Source organism: Helianthus annuus, chromosome 6 (genome assembly GCF_002127325.2).
Source record: "Helianthus annuus cultivar XRQ/B chromosome 6, HanXRQr2.0-SUNRISE, whole genome shotgun sequence".
NCBI lineage: Eukaryota > Viridiplantae > Streptophyta > Magnoliopsida > Asterales > Asteraceae > Helianthus > Helianthus annuus.
In genome coordinates, this window is record NC_035438.2 from 128,171,747 (window position 1) to 128,191,558 (window position 19,812).

Genomic DNA, 19,812 nt, shown 5'->3' on the forward strand with positions numbered 1-19,812 from the left:
AAGAGTTAAATGTCATTTTAGTCTATGTGGTTTGGGCCATTTTGTTAGTTTAGTCCAAAGGTTTTATTTTCACTTGTGGGTTCAAAAAGGTTTCACCGTTCCCATTTTAGTCCACTAGGTTAACTTCATTCATTTTTTAAGTTAACGAGAAGGGCAATTCCGTCATTTTATATGACCGAATTGCCCTTCTCGTTAACAGAGTTACATATAAAATGACCGAATTGCCCTTCTCGTTAACAGAAAAAATGAATGAAGTTTAGAGACTAAAATGACAACCATGAAACCTTTTGGAGCCATAGACGAAAAATAAAACCTTTGGACTAAACTGGCAAAATGACCGAAACCACAGGGACTAAAATGGCATTTAACTCTTATCATAAAAGAAACAGAGATACAAGAGATATGCTTTGAGAAACAACCAAAAGATATAAATGTTCAAGCACCAAGTATAATTGAACAGTAACAACAAAACAAAGCAAGAAAAAGTACACTATTTATTTCATAGTCCCTGTTAATCAACTTTCAGACATGGAACAGATAACCCAACCCATATGCAGAAACACAAACCCAATCCAAATCCAAATCAAACCAAAACCCGAGATTTGACTTCCTTCCAGATCTTAACCCATTCGACCATATTGCCAGCCGCATTAGCAAGCTCCGGATGCGACGACCCCATCCCCTTCTTTATAGCAACCGCCATTTCCAACACACAAGCCTCAGCCGTAACCGCGTCTTGAGACAACTTCAACGTCTGGAAAAACGGAATCAATTCCTCCATCAACTTAACCCCTTCCCATTCTTTCTTCAAACTATCGATCGCGCTTCCTCTTTCGTTCCTCCAAACATACGGGATCCCCGTTTTCACACCCAACTGCAAGTGATCACACACCACTTTCACCACAAGCCCACACCACACATCTTCCATCGTCTCCCACCTAAACTTCCCTTCTTTCGCAAGCTTCAATGCTGGCAAAATCGCAGGACCCACAACCTCACGGTCAAACGCTATGTTGATACCGCTCATCGGCATCAATGAGTTCTTTGGTACAGTTAACACCGCATCAACGTATCGCGAGTTTCTCAGTTCGGGTTTTAAAGATTGAGTCGGTGCATCAAAGTCAGCTAAATTAAGCCAGAGTCCACACGACAGAACGCAAGGGACCCCGCTGCGTAAACTAAACGGGTACCCACGAACAAAATCGGATCCTTTCCTATACGGGTCGTAAAGTGTGTTGAAAAAGAGGGGAGTCGCGGGTGTTTTAAGGTTGGTGATGTGTTGTGTGACTATATCTACTACATCGCCATTGTTGTCTTTAGCTGGACTGCAGTCGTCGTCAATCGATACTATATACTTTCTCTTGGATATAAGATAGCCGAAATAGCGACACGCGTATCCAGAAAACATCGAAGCATTAGACGGAGATACTAACTTGTCTATGTCTGTTTTGGTGTAGGCATCGAAGTCAAAGCCTTTCGGGATTTTGAGTTCATCTTTGAGGTCAGGATCTTGCACAATTATCAAATGGAATCGAGAAAATATGGGCCTCCATTCTTCCAAGAAAGACGTAAGGTCTGAACGGAAAGCGGCAATCACGATATCGACCTCGTTTCTATCAATGGTTACTTGAGACATGTTGTGATATATCCAGGAAGAGATGATTGAATCAAAAATCAAATACGGTTCTTTTTTTCGTGCACTTGGATATTAATCAAGTCAAAGAAGAAGGTCAAACAGCGTTCAGATTTAGAACTTGTCCGAGCATCCTGTCATACATGTTTCAAATGTTAAAAAGAGTAACTATCTCTTACAAGGTAGCAAAGTGGATTAAAGTACAACTTACTAGTGGGGAGAACAGGGGTCGTAACAAGCTGGATATTAAGCGCTTGGATCATAGAAATAATTTCGTCCTTCCCGGTTGCAATAAAGATCTTCAAAATCCTCTCGGTCAGTTTCCCAGCCTTGAGGGTTCTCTGGCAAATAATAAGTTTAACGCTACATAAGTTATATATCTTTCAAGAAGAAAAGATAAAACTTCCAGCGTACAGTTCCATCTGTATCACACTTTAAATGTCAGTTGAAAACAGGAGCGTCGATAAGTAAACATTTAGAGTTAAATGCCATTTTAGTCCCTGTGGTTTGAGCCATTTTGCCAGTTTAGTCCAAAGGTTTCATTTTTAACCTGTGGGTCCAAAAAGGTTAACTTCATCCATTTTTTATGTTAACGAGAAGGCCAATTTGGTCATTTTGTATGTAATTCTGTTAACTAAAAGGGCAATTCAGCCATATAAAATGACCGAATTGGCCTTCTCGTTAACTATAAAAAACGGATGAAGTTAACCCAGTGGACTAAAATGGCAACTGTGAAACCTTTTTGGACCCACAGGTTAAAAATGAAACCTTTGGACTAAACTGGCAAAATGGCCCAAACCACAGGGACTAAAATGGCATTTAACTCTTATTGGAAAGTTTTTGTGTATGTTTAATCACCATTAAAATTCAGTCAACCAGATTCTTAAATACCGTCTTTATTGAAGGTATACTTGATCATGGAGCGGATGAGAATTATAATTGTCTCAGATCACAACCGAAATATTATTCACGAGCCAACAGTAGTGGCATTCAAATGTAAATAATTGTTGTTAACGTGTTCATAAAAAAAAGTCAACCAATGTAATCCCGTTAAAGAGTCATAGTCAAGGTATCAAAATAAACAAAAACACATACACATAAACATACACAGTCACCAACCCAAAATCAGAATACGGAAGGGGGGTTAAGAATTTAATCAGATTTAGAGAATCAAGTATCAATACATGTAAAATCATCTGTCCATCTCTAAGTTCATGCAACAGATTATATAAATATAATCACCTAACTAATTATCTGCTTCTGATTCTAATTCTAGGTCTTCAAATTGTAATTATTATTTTGAAATCACAGATAAATGCCCCTAGTTTTATGATCAATTCTTAACTCATAAAACACAGTGCTTCCCTTTGTTTTCTATTTATTTTTCCTAATTTAACTTCGCCTCAAATTTAACATCCACCATGTCTATACTTTTACTTTACATCCTCTACTCATCAAAAACCCTACAATTTACATGGATAAACACAATACCCAAAATAACAGTCATACAAACAAACACTAACTAACAATCCGTGTTCAAATATTAGATTCAAGATCAATTCATCTCCATTCTCGATTCACACAACAGAAATCCTCCTTTTATCCATATTTTCTGATCAACTTTAATCTAAACCAACAATCTATGCAGTTAATATCGGTGATATATTGGTTATATCAGTCATATCTGTCCCTTAGTAAAATATCGGTGTCAAATACCGGTCAAAATATCGGTACCGATATTATCGGCGATATTGACTGCGATATTTGACCGATATATCACCGATATCTGACCGATATAACCGATATATCACTGAATTATTGGTGTTAAATTGCTATATATATAAATTCTGCATTATATTAAAATTACTGATATCCCACCGATATCTCACCGAGATAACCTATATTTCAAATATCGGTCCTTGACCGATATCCGATATTTTACCACATTAACTGCATAGCCAACAATCCGACACTTCATAACAAAAAAACAGATCAGAATAACGAGCATAGCAAAATTCAGAGAATACATGATCCCAACTAAACAATTAACTTGATCAGAACTCATAAGCAATATTAGGCGATGACTAAGAATATCAAAAACCTAGAATCATATCGTATGAAAAGAACTACAGACAGAATTATACAAAAAAGAGAACGATGAGAATATGTTCATGAAGAAAAGAGAGATCCGAGATGTTGTGGAGGTGCAACAAGCATACAAACATTTAAAGAAAGGATGGTTAGATAATTAGCAACCATCTTAGTGCCATCAGATCACACTAAGATAAAGGAGCGGATGAAAAGGAAGGGATTCACGCTCACGGAGAGTACATAATTGCCTCGGATCTCAACCGTCCGATGAAATATGATCCAAAGGACAAAAGGTTAACTGTTTCTTTTAAATCTCCCACAAAGCAATACATACCAACATGCCAAGCTTATCAAATAGTCAATCAACAAAGTCAATGCACATGCACCAACCAAAACTCTAAATTCGTATAAGACAGGGATTGTTAGGATACATGTTTAAACTGATGATATAATCAAGTGTTAAGGAAAAAATTTCCATAATTATGTTATGATTCTAATCAAATTTGGACAATCAAATTTCAATAAAATATAAAATCATCCATCCATATCTGAGTTTATGCACCAAATTATCTGATTCTGGTTCTTCAAATCGCAATTATCACTTTAAAAACAAAGATAGGATCATAGGAATGCCCCTAGTTTTATGATCAATTCTCAAATCATAAAACACAATGCTTCCCTCTGTTTTCTATTTATTTTTCCTACTTCACCTTACACTTACCTCTACTCATTAGAAACCTATGTAGTTAATATCCCGATATATCAGTAATATATCGGTTTTCGGTCCTCTGCCAAGATATCAGTGCAAAATATCGGTCAGAATATCGGGACTGATAATATCGGCGATACTGACCGATATTGGACCAATATTTGAACGATGTATCACCGATTTTCCCTATATCAATACCTTTCTTCTTTTTTCTACCATTTGTCCTTCTTTGCTATTAGTGTTTTAAGTCTTAATTGTTAGTTGTTAGTGTTTTAAGTATTAGTCAGTTCCTACTTGCTACAATTGTTAGTGTTTTGCAAGTTGTAAAAGGTTAATTTATTAATGGTAGGAGAGTATACTAATTGTTAATGTTAAGTTGCTATATATATAAATTTAACATGATATTAAAATTACCATATCTCACCAATATCCCACCACGATAACTGATATCTCAAATATCGGTCCTTGACCGATATCCGATATTTTACCGCATTAACTACTTAGTCAGAAACCCTACAATTTGTTGCATAGACACAATCCCCAATCCACATAGGCCCATAATAACAATCACGCAAACAAACACTAATTCAAAACCCATCAATTCATCTCCATTCTCGATTCACACAACACAAAATCCTCCCTCTATTATCCATATTTTCCGAATCAATTTCAATTAAAACTAACAATCCGACACTTCATAACAAAAAACAAAAAAAAAACAGATCAGTACAACATAACAATACAAGAAATCAAATTCAGAGAAAACAAGATAAAACCTAATCAGTTAACTTAATCAGAACTCAGATGCAATAATATCAGGTGATGAGTAAAAAATCGGAAAACCTACAATCAAATTATTTGAAAAGAAAAAGAGGAATGAATAAGTTACACCTTTTAAAAAGAAACGGTAAAACTTCCAGGGTACAGTTCCTGAGTTCCGTCAATGTAATACTTTAAAAGTCAGTTGAAAACAGTAGCATTGACAAGTAAACATTTATTTCTTGGAAAGTTTTTGTATATGTTTAATCACCATTAAAAATTGATGGTGGTGTTTCAGTCAACCAGTTTTTTAAATATCGTATTTATCGGAAGGTATACTTGACAAACAGTTAAACAATGTTTATTAACTTATGTTTGAAAACAAAAGCTAATTTTGTACATAAGATAATTTAAAGACAATGAAACGGGTCGATACCACAAAGTAAAATGATGATGTTTGTAGCAACAAGCATACAAACATTCTACTATCAGATTGACTTGGGGTAGATTCATAGTTGTTAATAGCGGCTATAGCGACCGCTATAGCGCGCTATGTAGCCATACGACCAAGTGTCGCTATATGGGTCTTAGCGATCAATAGCGAACTTAGCGACAGTTAGGTGTTTTTTTTTTTGACGTTAATATCAATTAGATTAGCTATAAAATAGCTGGATTTATAGGTTTTTGTTAAATATACATGTAAAATAGCATATATACAAGGGTATTTTGATGTAATATACATATAAAAATTTTCAAAATTCTTTTTCTAGTGTAATCGCAATTTATAAAATAGCCATCGCTATTCGCTACGTAGCCTATAGGTGCCTTGTCGCTATTCGCTACGTAGCCTATAGGTGCCTTGTCGCTATTCGCTGACAACTATGGGTAGATTCAAACAGGAACAATCAGATAATTAGGAACCATCTTAGTGACACCGGATCTCTTAGATAATGGAGCGGATGAAAAGGAAGGGATGGTCGACATTCATGGAGGGTGCATAATTGCCTCAGAAAGCAACCATCCAATGAAATATGATCCAAGGGGCACAAGGTTATTCCTAAATATCTAACAGCTCCCATTTAAATCTCCCACGATGCAATATTTACGAACATGCCACGCTTGTCAAATAGTCGATCAATGTAATAAAGTTAACGAGGCATAATCAAGGTATCAAAATAAACAGCAAACACATACACATCCAACCCGAACTCTAAATTCATATGGGAGAGGGAACATTAAGATATGTGTTTAAACTGATAATATGATCAAGTGTCAAGTAAAAAATATTATAATTATGATTCTAACAAATTTGAATAAACTGATAATATAATCAAGTGTCAAGTAAAAAATATTATAATTATGATTCTAACAAATTTGAAAAGTCAAGTCTCAATAATGTACAACAATCCATCTAGCTCTGAAGTTATGAACCAGATTATCTAAGGGTGAAGGGAGTGGTTAAACATTTGGAATAGGTAAACTCCCAAATCACCCAATCAAACAGTGCCACGTCATTTTACCTATTGCTCAAAAACATTGGCGGTGGTTTACCTATCTTGGATCGGTATAGGTTCACCGATTCATCAAACAAACCGAGCGGTAAAGGGGTTTGCGGCGGTGTTACCGCTCCGAATAGCCTAACCAATTATCTGATTCTTATCAATTTGGACAATCAAGTTCTTCAATCGCAAGTATCACTTACAAAACACCTAATAGAAATGCCACTAGTTTTATGATCAATTCTCAAATAATACAACACAAAACATCCTCCATGTCTAAAATCCATATGCATAAACACAATCCCCACTAGAACAAACACTAATCCAAAATCTTTATTCGTATATCAATCAATTCATCTCCGTTCTCTATTCACACAACACAAAATCCTCTTTCTAGTTTCCCTATTTTCCGATCAGTTCCAATCATAACAATAAAAAAAACAGATCAAAAAACGATAATATTAAAACCTAATCAGCTAACTCGATCAGAACTCAGAGGCAGTAATATTAAGCGATGACAATGAAATCGATTAAAAAAAAAACCTAGAATAATCATTGTATGAAAAGGAAAGGAAAGGAAAGGAAAGGAGGAATGAAGGATGTATACCAGAAAGAGATCGATGAGAATGTGTTCAGGGAGAAAAGAGAGATCTGAGATGATGTGGAGATTAAAAACTGCTGCGTCAATGGACAGTGAAAGCAGGGAAGGTGTGCTGCTCATTCATTCACATTCGCATTCATCGATTGATGCTATTATTTCTCTCTCTCTCTCTTCTGAGTTTTCAGTATTTGTCATTCTTCATTTTTGGGGGTTTTTTCTTTCTAAAGTTTTCCCCAAATTCCTCACTTGCCGACTTTTGAATGACCGTCTCCTTTTAATATTATTTTTTTTTTTTGGGTAATTTTATTTAAGCTTAAAAATAATATGTGAGGATCAAATAAAAAGTTTATTTTAACTATAAAAGATAGGAACCAATAGGATTAGAACTTGTGAAAAAATTTAAAATAAAGATGTAGTCTTATCCTTTTCTTCTCCCTTCTTCTTCCCAATAACATTAAAACCCATCATTTTCAAAACCCACCATCTTCAAACATTTTTTCACTTTCTATCTCAATAATCACTACATTATAGTGCGATTTTCGTCACCAATCAATGATTCAAACACCCGATCAACGTGTTCTTCAGCTTTTTTGAAGAAAACTCAGTTTAATTTCATACAAAATCTCGTTTTTTCCGGTGATTTTGAAGATAATCACGCGATCCGTTCGATTCGATCGCTGTCAATCATTCAAATTTCGTCAATCGTTGAAGGAATCGGCTTCGATCCATGTAAGAAATTCTTTAATTTCATTTTTACGATTTGGGTTTTTGATTTAGTCATTGTGTTTTACGATCTTGGCGGGGGTCCGGGGGCAGCGCCCCTAGTAAAACACATTTTTGAAGTGTTTTTAGTCATTGCGTTTTAGGTAAAACATATTTTTAGGTGTTTTCAGTCCATTGCGTTTTAGAGAGAACACTTTCTTTTGTTTTTTTTTTTGTTTTTTTTTTTTTGCCATTGCGTTTTAGAAATGAGACATTTTTAAGTGCTTTCTGGCCATTGCGTTTTATAAATAAGACATTTCTTTGTGCTTTTTGGTGCATTACGTTTTAGGTAAAACACATTTTTATGTGTTTTCAGTCCATTGTGTTTTAGAAAAAACAGACATTTTAAGTGTTTTCTGGTCATTGCGTTTTAGAAAATAAGACATTTCTTTGTGTTTTTTGTGCATTGCGTTTTAGGTAAAACACATTTTTATGTGTTTTCAGTCCATTGCGTTTTAGAAAGTACACTTTCTTTTATGTTTTTAGGCTATTGCATTTTAGAAATAAGACATTTCTTTGTGTTTTCTGGCAGTTGCGTTTTACAAATAAGACATTTCTTTATGGCTTTGGTGCATTGCGTTTTAGAAAAATGTCATTTTTTAGGTTTTTTTTTCATTGCGTTTTACGCAACTGGGTTTTTTCCATTACGTTTTACGCAACTGGGTTTTAGAAAAAAATTTCGAAAATATAGCAATAGTATACTCGTTTTAAAGATAAAAAATGCTTGTTTTTTGTGCAATTTTATAAAAAAAAATAATGTCGTATGAAAGAGTTATTAACGTTTAAAAAATGGGGGGAATTGGAGGAGAGAGAAACTATTGCCTTGGATTGACTAGAATGTCCCTATACAAACTCACGCGTCTCTTTTCTTTCCTTCAATTTCCCTCATTTAATCTTAGCCCTTGATTAGCTAAATGGATGGTTAAGATTACTTTCTAACATTCTTAGCCAAATAAACTTTCTATTATATCCTAACCCTAAAAATAATATATATACCCTTGAAAAATTATAAATATCATATATCTATCCTATATTATAATGCATGAGGCAATGTCATTTTAAGATACCCAAAAATAAGAACTCCCCCCCCCTTTTATTTATAGAAATACCCCTAAAATGAGGGTAGTTTGGTTTTTTAAACACTATTTATTTTTTAGCCCCTAAACTTATTACACTTAAATCCCTAAGGTTTTAACAAAATTACATGAATAACTATAATTAGTTAGTTGCTACATTTATCCACGCATTGACGCATAGGCGAGATAAACCAAAACCTAATTCTCATTTCAAAATTTAAACCCAACTTTTTCTTTCTATCATTTCTCTCTCTCTCTCTCTCTCTATCTCTCTCTCTCTCTCTCTCTCTCTCAAAATTCTAGATCTGATTACTCTCTAGGTTCAAATCCTCCCTTCTTCTTTAGGTTTTTTTAGAGATGCTGAGATTTTAGTAGATAGATGGAAAATTGATGCGTGTCAGTGTGTGTATGATTTAGGTATATATTTTAAGCCCTTTTTACACTTTCTAACCAAGTTTTAAATTTATAAAACACGATATTTACTAACACTAAACACACATATGGGCAAGTGCACCCATCGTAGACGTAGTATAGTGTTGGTAAGATACCGAGGTCGTCCAAGGACACAAGAGCTTTTAGTACCGGTTTATCCTCAACGTCTAATCAAAACAAAATGTTAGAAAAGATTTTAAAACTAACCAAAATGCTGAAAAATAAAATAAAAATAAAAACAGATAGACAAGATGAATCACTTGGATCCGATCGTGTATAGTGTAACCTTTGATTATTTTCGCACTTTTGCACTTGTTTAAGAGATTATCTTAGTTATTGTAGTAGGCCTCTCTTTTGAAGGTGACGTTACCCTCAACCCAGTAGTTTGAGTCAGCAAGGATACAATCCTAAAGGGTCGGATTATTGAAAGATAATTAATTAAGTTATTAATGCAAATTATGGTAGGCCCCTCTTTTGAAGGTGACGTTACCCTCGACTAAGTAGTCTGAGTCAGCAGGGATACAGTCCTAAGTAGCCGGGTTATAGTATTAATAGTAGTTTAACTTATGAGGGGATCAAAGAGTTTGGACCCCCGCCATCCAATACCTTTGGGTATTGAAGGATGTCCTACTAAATTTGACCCAGGTCCCTTGCAGGATCTCTAAACGCTGAACAACGGCAAGACTCTTACCAAACCGTTCCCTTAACCCCCGACCAGGTAGCCAACATACCTCCATATAGACCATGGAGATATGAATGGTGAAAATATTTTATTTTATATAGACAGTAAAATAATGCCAAGACACCACCGACAAACGATAAGGAAGAATCACCTTCAACATAAGAAACTACTTATTAAAGTCATTAATACAAAACCAATTAAAAAGTGCGAAAAAATTAAAAATAAAAAGTATTACACTAGACACTTGTCTTCACCAAGTGATGTAGGAGACTTAGGCAAACATGGCCTTGATTGTCAAGAACTCTTACGATCAATCTTGGATCCCGAGACGACTCACACACTCTATGATGGACAATGGATGATGGTGGTGGATGATGGTGTTGTGATGGTGGTGGGTGGTGGGTGAAGTGTGAGAGAGGTGGTGTGCCAAGGGATGAGTAGAAATGGCTCCAAGCACTCCTATTTATAGGCTGAACAGAAGCCTGGGCACGGCCCCGTGCCTGTCTGACACTCTCTCTCTTCATTAATTGTAATTCGCAATTACAATAAATGCGCCTGCAGCACTTTGACCACGCCCCCGTGTCCGCTGGGCACGGCCCCGTGGTGGGCAATAGAAACTTCTATAGGTTTGTCTTTTCTGCTGCTTCTTGGGCACGGCCCCGTGCTCGCTGAGCACGGGGTGTGTTCAGTCTTCTGTCTTCTTTGTTTTGCTTGGGAGGATGCTGTCGAGGGGTCGGGCAATCCACTTTTGTTCCTTTTCTTGTATTTATGTTAGATTTTGCTGTCTTTTTGCTTCTTTTGGTAATTTGAGCTCATTTAATCCTGAAAATACAAAAGGAAGACAAAAGCATACATTTTCCAACATTAGTACTAAAAAGGGTTAGTTTTATGCCACAATTGATATAATTTATATGTTGCATTTTGCGCGTATCAAATACCCCCACACTTGAATCTTTGCTTGTCCTCAAGCAAAATTCTTTATAATGTGGCTTTATTCACTCGCAAATGGAATGGGTAGAAGAGAAGGTTTTTGGGTTTGTCATAGAGTGTCGGGATTTTCCAAGATCGTTTAGGTTTTATTTTTATTTATTTACAATCCTATTCGTCATGATTTATTAAAAAATTTCATAAGATAAATTATTTATTAAAGCATAACATACCTCTTTAAAATTCCATTTATATACAAGTTCGCATACCTCACGGGAGAAATCACTCACACTCGCGAAGGTGTATTTTTAGTTTATCACTCGAGAGCGGCATGGAACTTACTTCTACCATAAGCTTGCCAAGCAATCAATCCTCCTCCTTTTTAACTTTATACCTTTGTAAATATCAAGAGGACTTTTGGGGTGAAGGGTTAGGCTTGGGCTAAAGGTGGGTGGTTGGGTTAGTGGTTAGTAGAAAAGGGTGAAAGGCGTAAAAAGCGTCGGTTTTCGTAAAACATTTTGTTTTTGTGACTTTTTATTTTTAATGAAGTATTTATTCAAACAAGCCTTTGTTTGAGAAGCTTTGTTTGTTTATTTCCAACTTCATCATCAAATATATACATATACATATATATATATATATATATTTTCAAGGAAGTCACATGAAAACCGAACTTTGTTACTAAAATAAAGGGTTAAAAAAAGTTTTGGTGGGCAAAAGGGTTTTGGGTTAAGAAATGAAAAGGTTTAGGCTCAAAGGGGTTGACTAGGGGGTTTTTGGGTAGGTAAAAAAAATGAAAATAATGGTGTTGAAAGAAAAAGGGTTAGTCCTAATGCCTTCATCATTTACTTACTTGGGTTTAAGTTGGTAAGGACCGGGAATGAATTGTCGTGGCAAGTTCTAGAGTCGTAAGAACCAAGCGGTTATTCACACAAGAAATGAAAAATGAGCATTTAGTGTAAAGATGTATATTTGTATGCTCAATAAAGGCTCAAAACTCACTTTTGTGGGAATGGGTTTTTATGTGATCAAGTATATATTATCAAATTTTAACTAAGCTTTTCATGCCGTTTCATAATTTTCTTATGTTGGTTCTTTTTATCATGACGCTATCGGTTGTAAACTTATAGAAATATAACCTTGTTAGAATTAGAATTCCCAACTTAAACTTAAACAAGTAAAAAAATTGAAAATTTTTGAAAAAAATTTTGGGTGATTAGCGGTTCTAATAGAGTTTTGTGTAAGGCTTGTTATTAGGACTTGCAAAATTCAAGGTTTTAGCATCCCCCCACACTTAAACTACACATTGTCCTCAATGTGTCCCAAAAATAAGATTTTAGGTTGATTGAATGTGTAAAATGGTGTTAAAAGCATGATTTTATGTTACTGGCAGTCTGGACACGGCCCCGTGGTGACCGGGCACGACCCCGTGTTCAAGTGCCAGTAACAAAAATTAAAGAAAAGAAACAGAAGCCTGGACACTGGGGCGTGTTCAGTGAACACGGCTCGTGTCCAGTTACCTGAACTGGGCAATTTTCTGCAGGATGTTCAGCACGGGGCCGTGTTGGCTGGACACGGCCCGTGCTGAGCTTACTGTAATGAAGAAATTGTTGTCGGATGGTCCTGTTTTCGTGCATGGAGCCATGTTTCTCGTTTCCCTTGTTATCCTTGACCATCCCGAGTGTGTTTTATTTATTACAACACCATCAAAACCTTAAAACCATCATTTCATTAAAAACCATAGAGAGATATATAGTCCTAAAATGCTATTAAGTTAGATAAGAAAGCACAAGAAGCATAAACTATGGAGTTCTAGCCTACAAGTTATTTTAATTAGCAAAATTTCCAAGAAGCTAATAGTCTTGGTTGGATGTGGCTTTATAGAACTCCTTCTTCCGGGCATGGTCTCCTCATATGTCGGCGAGCCACTCCTCTATCTCCCTTGGGAGGAGAAAAGAAGGCTCGTTAGCGTTAGTTTGAGGAGTTGCGACTTACACCGGGATTTCTTGTAGATGCTCAAGGGGAGGTTCCGCCAGAATGTCGTCCCACCCGGTAGGGTTGTTAACTTCAAGCGCTAGGTTCCAATCCTCTTGAGGGAGGACGAGATCCATCGGAGGTGTTACAAGAATATTTAACCTCTGGTGCAAGAGGTTAATTTCTTGAAAGCTATTCTCCAGCCCCACCGTAAGATAGTTGATACGGTCAATTAGGACCTCCTCCACTGAAGTCATTTAATCGAGAGCTTCCCTTAATGCTTTGACATAGTGTACAAGTGTAGCCTCAATGGAAGGCCTTCTCCCTCTTCGACTGTTTGATGAATGCACGGAAGATGTCTCGCTGTTTTCACTTGACATTCTACGAAAATAAACTGAAAATAACTTATTTTGCTGAAACAGTGGTCTGGACACGGCCCCGTGCTCAATGAGCACGGCCTCGTGTTCATCTTTCTGCAGAGTTTTAAAACAAGGAATCTTGAAGTTCTAAGTTATTTTCTGAACTTGTGAGGCCTTTTTGAACATTAGTAACTTAAAAAAATGTTATACAACTTATTTTTAACAAGATTCTTTGAACAAAACTTAATAACCCTTGCCATAAAGCTTGAAACTTCAACCTTTAATGGAGGTTTTTGGAGAAAGATGAAGAAGAAGGAAATGGATAAAAGAGGAAAGGACAAGATGGTTTTTGGAACCTTCTTTTAGAACATACCTAGGATAGTTGAGAGAAGATTCCTTCAAATCTCTGTCCCTAGATGGTCCAAATGTGCAGAATTGTTGGCTGCATTTATAGAAAACGACAGCATGCTGGACACGACCCCGTGTCGGCTGGACACGGCCCCGTGCGCAGATAGAATTCTGACATAGTTTGTCCGTATTCTGACGTAAAAGTCAGAACGGAATCTTTTGGTGGACACGGGGGCGTGTTGGCTGGACACGGCCCCGTGTCGAGGGGCTGATTATGAAGTTTGTCTATTTCTAAGGAACTTATTTGTATCGGGTGGTTCCTTACTGGTTGGAACAATCCCAAAGTGCCTAAGATACCTTAATTGCTCTAGACTAAGACGAGAACACAAGAGGTTGTCGGTGAGGGTAATTCCTATGTTTATTTTAGGTGGACAAGTCCAACCCTTTTCCGGGCTCTCGTTAAAGAAGGTATATGCCAAATCGCTCAGGTCTATGTATGCACCGATCGAAGTCGATGGAGAGTCCTTCACGGCACAATCGGCACAGGGACGACTATCATCCATGTCTTTGCTAGAGTTGAAGGTAAGATTGGAAACAACGAGGTTGTTTTCATGCGATCCCAACAATTCTTCTTGGTTATCATCTTGGGATGAATCAATGAAATCCTTCCTAAGCTCTTTTAACCAATTAAGAATTAGATTTTCTAATTGAATTAACTCGTCAAGGAGCATTTCTCCTAGAATATCCGGTTGGACGCATTCGAGGGAGAGATAGTGATTATTTTTACTTTCGCCCCTCGTTATAGGGAGATGATGGGTCTATGTAGTGGGGCTTATAATTTAGAAAATAACATTCCAATTCTTTATGGTTGCCGCCACATAATCGACACCACGTACCATAAGAGTGCCGAAAGTAAAAAAGAATTACCATCACTCATGTTTGTGTCAGAAATTACCAACCGCCGGGATCTAACGGTTCTGTTTTCAGTAACTGAATCTTGGGCACGGGGCGTGTTGAGTGAGCACGGCCCCGTGTTCAGCTTACTGTCTGACTTAAAACAAGATTGCAAGTTCCAATGATTGGGCACGGGGCGTGTTCAGCGGGCACGGCCCGTGCTGAGTTCTGCAGGAGCTGAAAAACTAAGAAAATCCTAAAAAAATAAAAAGAAAATAAAAGAAATGACTAGGCCGTTGATTCCTAACTTTCCTAAAATCCTTGTGTCCCCGGCAACGGCGCCAAAAACTTGATGCGTGTCAGTGTGTATATGATTTAGGTATATATTTTAAGCCCTTTTTACACTTTCTAACCAAGTTTTAAATTTATAAAACACGATATTTACTAACACTAAACACACATATGGGCAAGTGCACCCATCGTAGAGGTAGTATAGTGTTGGTAAGATACCGAGGTCGTCCAAGGACACAAGAGCTTTTAGTACCGGTTTATCCTCAACGTCTAATCGAAACAAAATGTTAGAAAAGATTTTAAAACTAAGAAAATAAAACTAACTAAAATGCTGAAAAATAAAATAATAATAAAAACAGATAGATAAGATGAATCACTTGGATCTGACTCGTGTATAGTGTAACCTTTGATTATTTTCGCACTTTTGCACTTGTTTAAGAGATTATCTTAGTTATTGTAGTAGGCCCCTCTTTTGAAGGTGACGTCACCCTCAACCCAGTAGTTTGAGTCAGCAAGGATACAATCCTAAATGGTCGGATTATTGAAAGATAATTAATTAAGTTATTAATGCAAATTATGGTAGGCCCCTCTTTTGAAGGTGACGTTACCCTCGACTAAGTAATCTGAGTCAGCAGGTATACAATCCTAAATAGCCGGGTTATAGTATTAATAGTAGTTTAACTTATGAGGGGATCAAAGAGTTTGGACCCCCGCCATCCAATACCTTTGGGTATTGAAGGAGGTCCTACTAAATTTGACCCAGGTCCCTTGTAGGATCTCTAAATGCTGAACAACGACAAGACTTTTACCAAACTGTTCCCTTAACCCCCGACCAGGTAGCCAACATACCTCCATATAGACCATGGAGATATGAATGGTGAAAATATTTTATTTTATATAGACAGTAAAATAATGCCAAGACACCACGGACAAACGATAAGGAAGAATCACCTTCAACATAAGAAACTAGTTATTAAAGTCATTAGTACAAAACCAATTAAAAAGTGCGAAAAGATTAAAAATAAAAAGTATTACACTAGACACTTGTCTTCACCAAGTGATGTAAGAGACTTAGGAAAACATGGCCTTGATTGTCAAGAACTCTTACGATCAATCTTGGATCCCGAGACGACTCACACACTCTATGATGGATAATGGATTATGGTGGTGGATGATGGTGTTGTGATGGTGGTGGGTGGTGGGTGAAGTGTGAGAGAGGTGGTGTGCCAAGGGATGAGTAGAAATGGCTCCAAGAACTCCTATTTATATGCTGAACAGAAGCCTGGGCACGGCCCCGTGCCCGCTGGGCACGGCCCTGTGCCTGTCTGACACTCTCTCTCTCTTCATTAATTGTAATTCGCAATTACAATAAATGCGCCTGTAGCACTCTGACCACGCCCCCGTGTCCGCTGGGCACAGCCCCGTGGTGGGCAATAGAAGCTTCTATAGGTTTGTCTTTTCTGCTGCTTCTTGGGCACGGCCTCGTGCTCGCTGAGCACGGGGCGTGTTCAGTCTTCTGTCTTCTTTGTTTTGCTTGGGAGGATGCTGTCGAGGGGTCGGGCAATCCACTTTTGTTCATTTTCTTGTATTTATGTTAGATTTTGCTGTCTTTTTGCTTCTTTTGTTAATTTGAGCTCATTTAATCCTGAAAATACAAAAGGAAAACAAAAGCATACTTTTTCCAATATTAGTACTAAAAAAGGGTTAGTTTTATGCCACAATTGATATAATTTATATGTTGCATTTTGCTTGTATCAAAAATCTGGTGGGATTCATTGGCCATCGATTTGAGCTTCAGCTGAGTACAAGACTAGATCATCAAGAGTATTCAAGAAACCATCAATCTCCACTTTGTTATTTACTTTTGTTTTCTTCAATCTCACATCCATATTTGTCTCCAGGTAATATTTATTATATAGGCTTCAATTCCACTATCTTTGACGGCGACGATACCTCAGGTAAGTTTTAGACATCGATTTTGCTTTATGTTCTTTGATTGTTCAATCTGGAATGTTATAAATGAAGGATCTGTGTTAGATGATAGGATTGTTGAATGGAACCAAGAATCTGTTGTTGTTTGTAAGTTAGATGGGGTTTTCAGGGATGTTGCATTCATGGTGTTCGATGTAAGTCCTCAACCAAATAACCTAATCATTATCATTGGATTCAGTTAATTTGTCATTTGACTGTAATTTTATCGCGTTTATGTTTGATTGTATGAAATTTTATTATGTGTGATTTAACAGAGGAAAAGGCAGCGTTGGCATCAGCACCACCTTATCTGTCTCTGGCACCAAAATCTAAAAACTTGAGTACCACGCCGCGATTACCAGATTGAGTTTTGCCCAAACAATCAACGTAATCAATTCAATCCAAATACTCGTTTAAGTATCGTTGTTTTTTTAGTTTCTTGGTGATGTGTAAATGGTATCCATGGATTCCAAATGATCATAATTGGATGATCAGTTGTAATAGTTATTATTGATTATATTTGGGTGTTTGGAAAGTTCTGATTTTTAAGGAGATAAAAGATAGAATCAGTGTTTGTAAGTACTTTTATTACACATGTTGATAAAATGTTTAATTTATTTTAAATGTAATTGTGCAGAACTTGAGGGAGATGCTGATGATGAGGAGATAAAGTTGGCTTACAGACGTTTAGCAAAGTTTTATCACCCTGATGGTATGTTCTTTGCTACTTTCCATATAGTTTCTTAAAGTAACATATTATTTTTATAACGCGTTATGGATACAAAATGTTAACTTTGTTTTGATTATTCTTTAGCATTATCATACTTCAGTATGTTTTTACTCTCATCTTTTTCTTATATCTTGTATATGTTTGTAGTCTATAATGGCAAAGGGTCTCCAGAAGAAGGAGAAACGGCTGAAGCTCGGTTTATTAAAATTCATGCAGCCTATGAATTGCTGATAAATAGTGAAGAAAAGAGGAAATAAAAACGAGATAGGCTTTCAAAATACAGGATTGTTCCGGGTAGAGGAACGACGACTAACCAAAGTGATTCGAACTCCTTTCGAATTGAGGTAACGCATCTTAACTTACTTAGACAAACACGTCATCGATGTTAGGCCTATGATATTCGTCCTTTTAGTCGTTCCATGTACCCAATCGACTGGCAGTTACGAGACCTTGGCGAGACCTAAGATTATCAAGGAGTGGGACTAGTTATCAAGGTCTGAGTTTCACCTCTAACTTGACAACATCGTACCCTAAATGTTGTTGGCTCTTATCTGCAGACAAGACCTTCCAGAATAACATGGAGATTTCCCATCAAGGTTCGGATGTCACTCCTATCCTGTGGGCAGATCTCGTGCTAAAAATAAACACTGTGTAACAATGTCTTCATAGTATAAAGTGTATATTATAGCAGCCTTAGGGAAGGCAAGTAAGTTTAATAGGAACATGTGCTGCTAGGAAGCAAATACGGTAGAATGCATAAGTCTTAAACAACAAATAAGAGTCAAGTTCCTAATACTATAGACTAGGGCAAGTATTCCTACTTATCCTAATTCCCTATAGTTATGGCTCTGATACCAATCTGTCACACCCCAACCGATGGCGGAAACATCGGGGTGCGAGCGCTAAGCGTTCAGATTGTTCATGAGATTCCATATCACTATTTGTTTCAATAGAAATTAGATCAGATTCATCATAACATTGTCTAAAAGCATACACGACCAACACCAGTATCAAATACAAACCATAACGAATATTGTTCAAATTTTTCCAAAGATTCTAAGTTAACTAGGTGACGTTTCTAAGCATCTCCTAGCTGGATTCCATGCATTCCAAAGCATCCTATTAGCCTGCAACATGTATTAAAATATCAATACAAAAGTATTGACGGGTATACAAGTTTAATAATAGAATAATAGATTAAAACCACTCATATCCATAGTGCAAACAATAAAAATAGTTTCAGTTGTGCTAGTGTCGCAGTCCACGCAGTGATAGCCCAAGATTCTAATGCGTTAAGTGCCTTTCCCAAAGTTTAACGGGGGGTTATATGTCTCCTCCTAACAATACCCCAAAGACTAACGGGGAGGTGTGTAGGTCCCATTTTGTCAGGATCTGATCGACTGGAACTTAGATGAATCAGATATGATCAATGCGCGGAATTCATTGAATCAGACTACAGATATACGATAACAAATTCAACTCTGAAATATTGTCTGATCTTTCATTAATCGAATATGAAAGTACACGAGCGCCTTTGAAAGGTCAGAGTGACATGAGTTCTCCAGAGAGTCAAAATAGCAAAAGTTGCAAATGAACTGTTCGGACAGCTATTTATAGGCAGTAGCATCAGGATAGAGTGAGTGCTGGTCGATTGGCTGGGCTAGCCGATCGGCTGACATGCTGTTCGATCGAACACCCTTTTCGATCGGTTAGGCTGTCCGATCGGCTGGGCTAGCCGATCGGTTGGCATTGTCAACAAAAGTCAGCACTAAACACTAACGCGCCATATCCTGATCTACTAAGCTATCTAATATACATACATACATAAATTGTTCACAAACATTACAAAACATGACTACATACTGACGGAAGCTACAGACGTTTACACTAACAGACTCCCCCTCGGATGTAGCTGTAGTTCCTTCCAGCATAGTCTTCATTTCTTCCTGTTCCTTCTTCGCTCTTTCTCTTTTTGTCTCCTCTTTTCTTCTCTTTCTTCTAACATTCTTCGTCTTTTGTGTCTACCTTCAGTCATCCACCATTTCCTATACTCTCGGTCACCATCACGCTTTCG

The 19,812-nt window shown here is 37.0% G+C and overlaps 1 protein-coding gene across 2 annotated transcripts; it reads right to left on the reverse strand.

Annotated features, from left to right (window-relative positions):
* Positions 1–350: 350 nt before the first annotated feature.
* LOC110890013 (probable UDP-arabinopyranose mutase 5) lies at positions 351–7,540 on the reverse strand. 2 transcript variants are annotated; one of them, XM_022137583.2, is made up of 3 exons: positions 7,299–7,540; positions 1,845–1,974; positions 351–1,767 (listed from the first exon to the last, which is right to left on the reverse strand). In XM_022137583.2, exon 3 carries the CDS (start codon positions 1,634–1,636, stop codon positions 584–586), a length of 1,053 nt encoding a protein of 350 aa, XP_021993275.1. In that variant the 5' UTR covers positions 1,637–1,767; positions 1,845–1,974; positions 7,299–7,540; the 3' UTR covers positions 351–583. The 2 variants fall into 2 exon arrangements, with proteins under 2 accessions (XP_021993275.1, XP_021993276.1); XM_022137584.2 differs by having other exon boundaries at positions 1,845–2,055; positions 7,299–7,530.
* Between the last annotated feature and the right edge of the window lie 12,272 nt (positions 7,541–19,812).

Coding starts and splice junctions, on each gene's coding strand:
- LOC110890013 (XM_022137583.2), bottom strand. CDS start 1,636: ATGTCTCAAGTAACCATTGATAGAAACGAGGTCGATATCGTGATTGCC.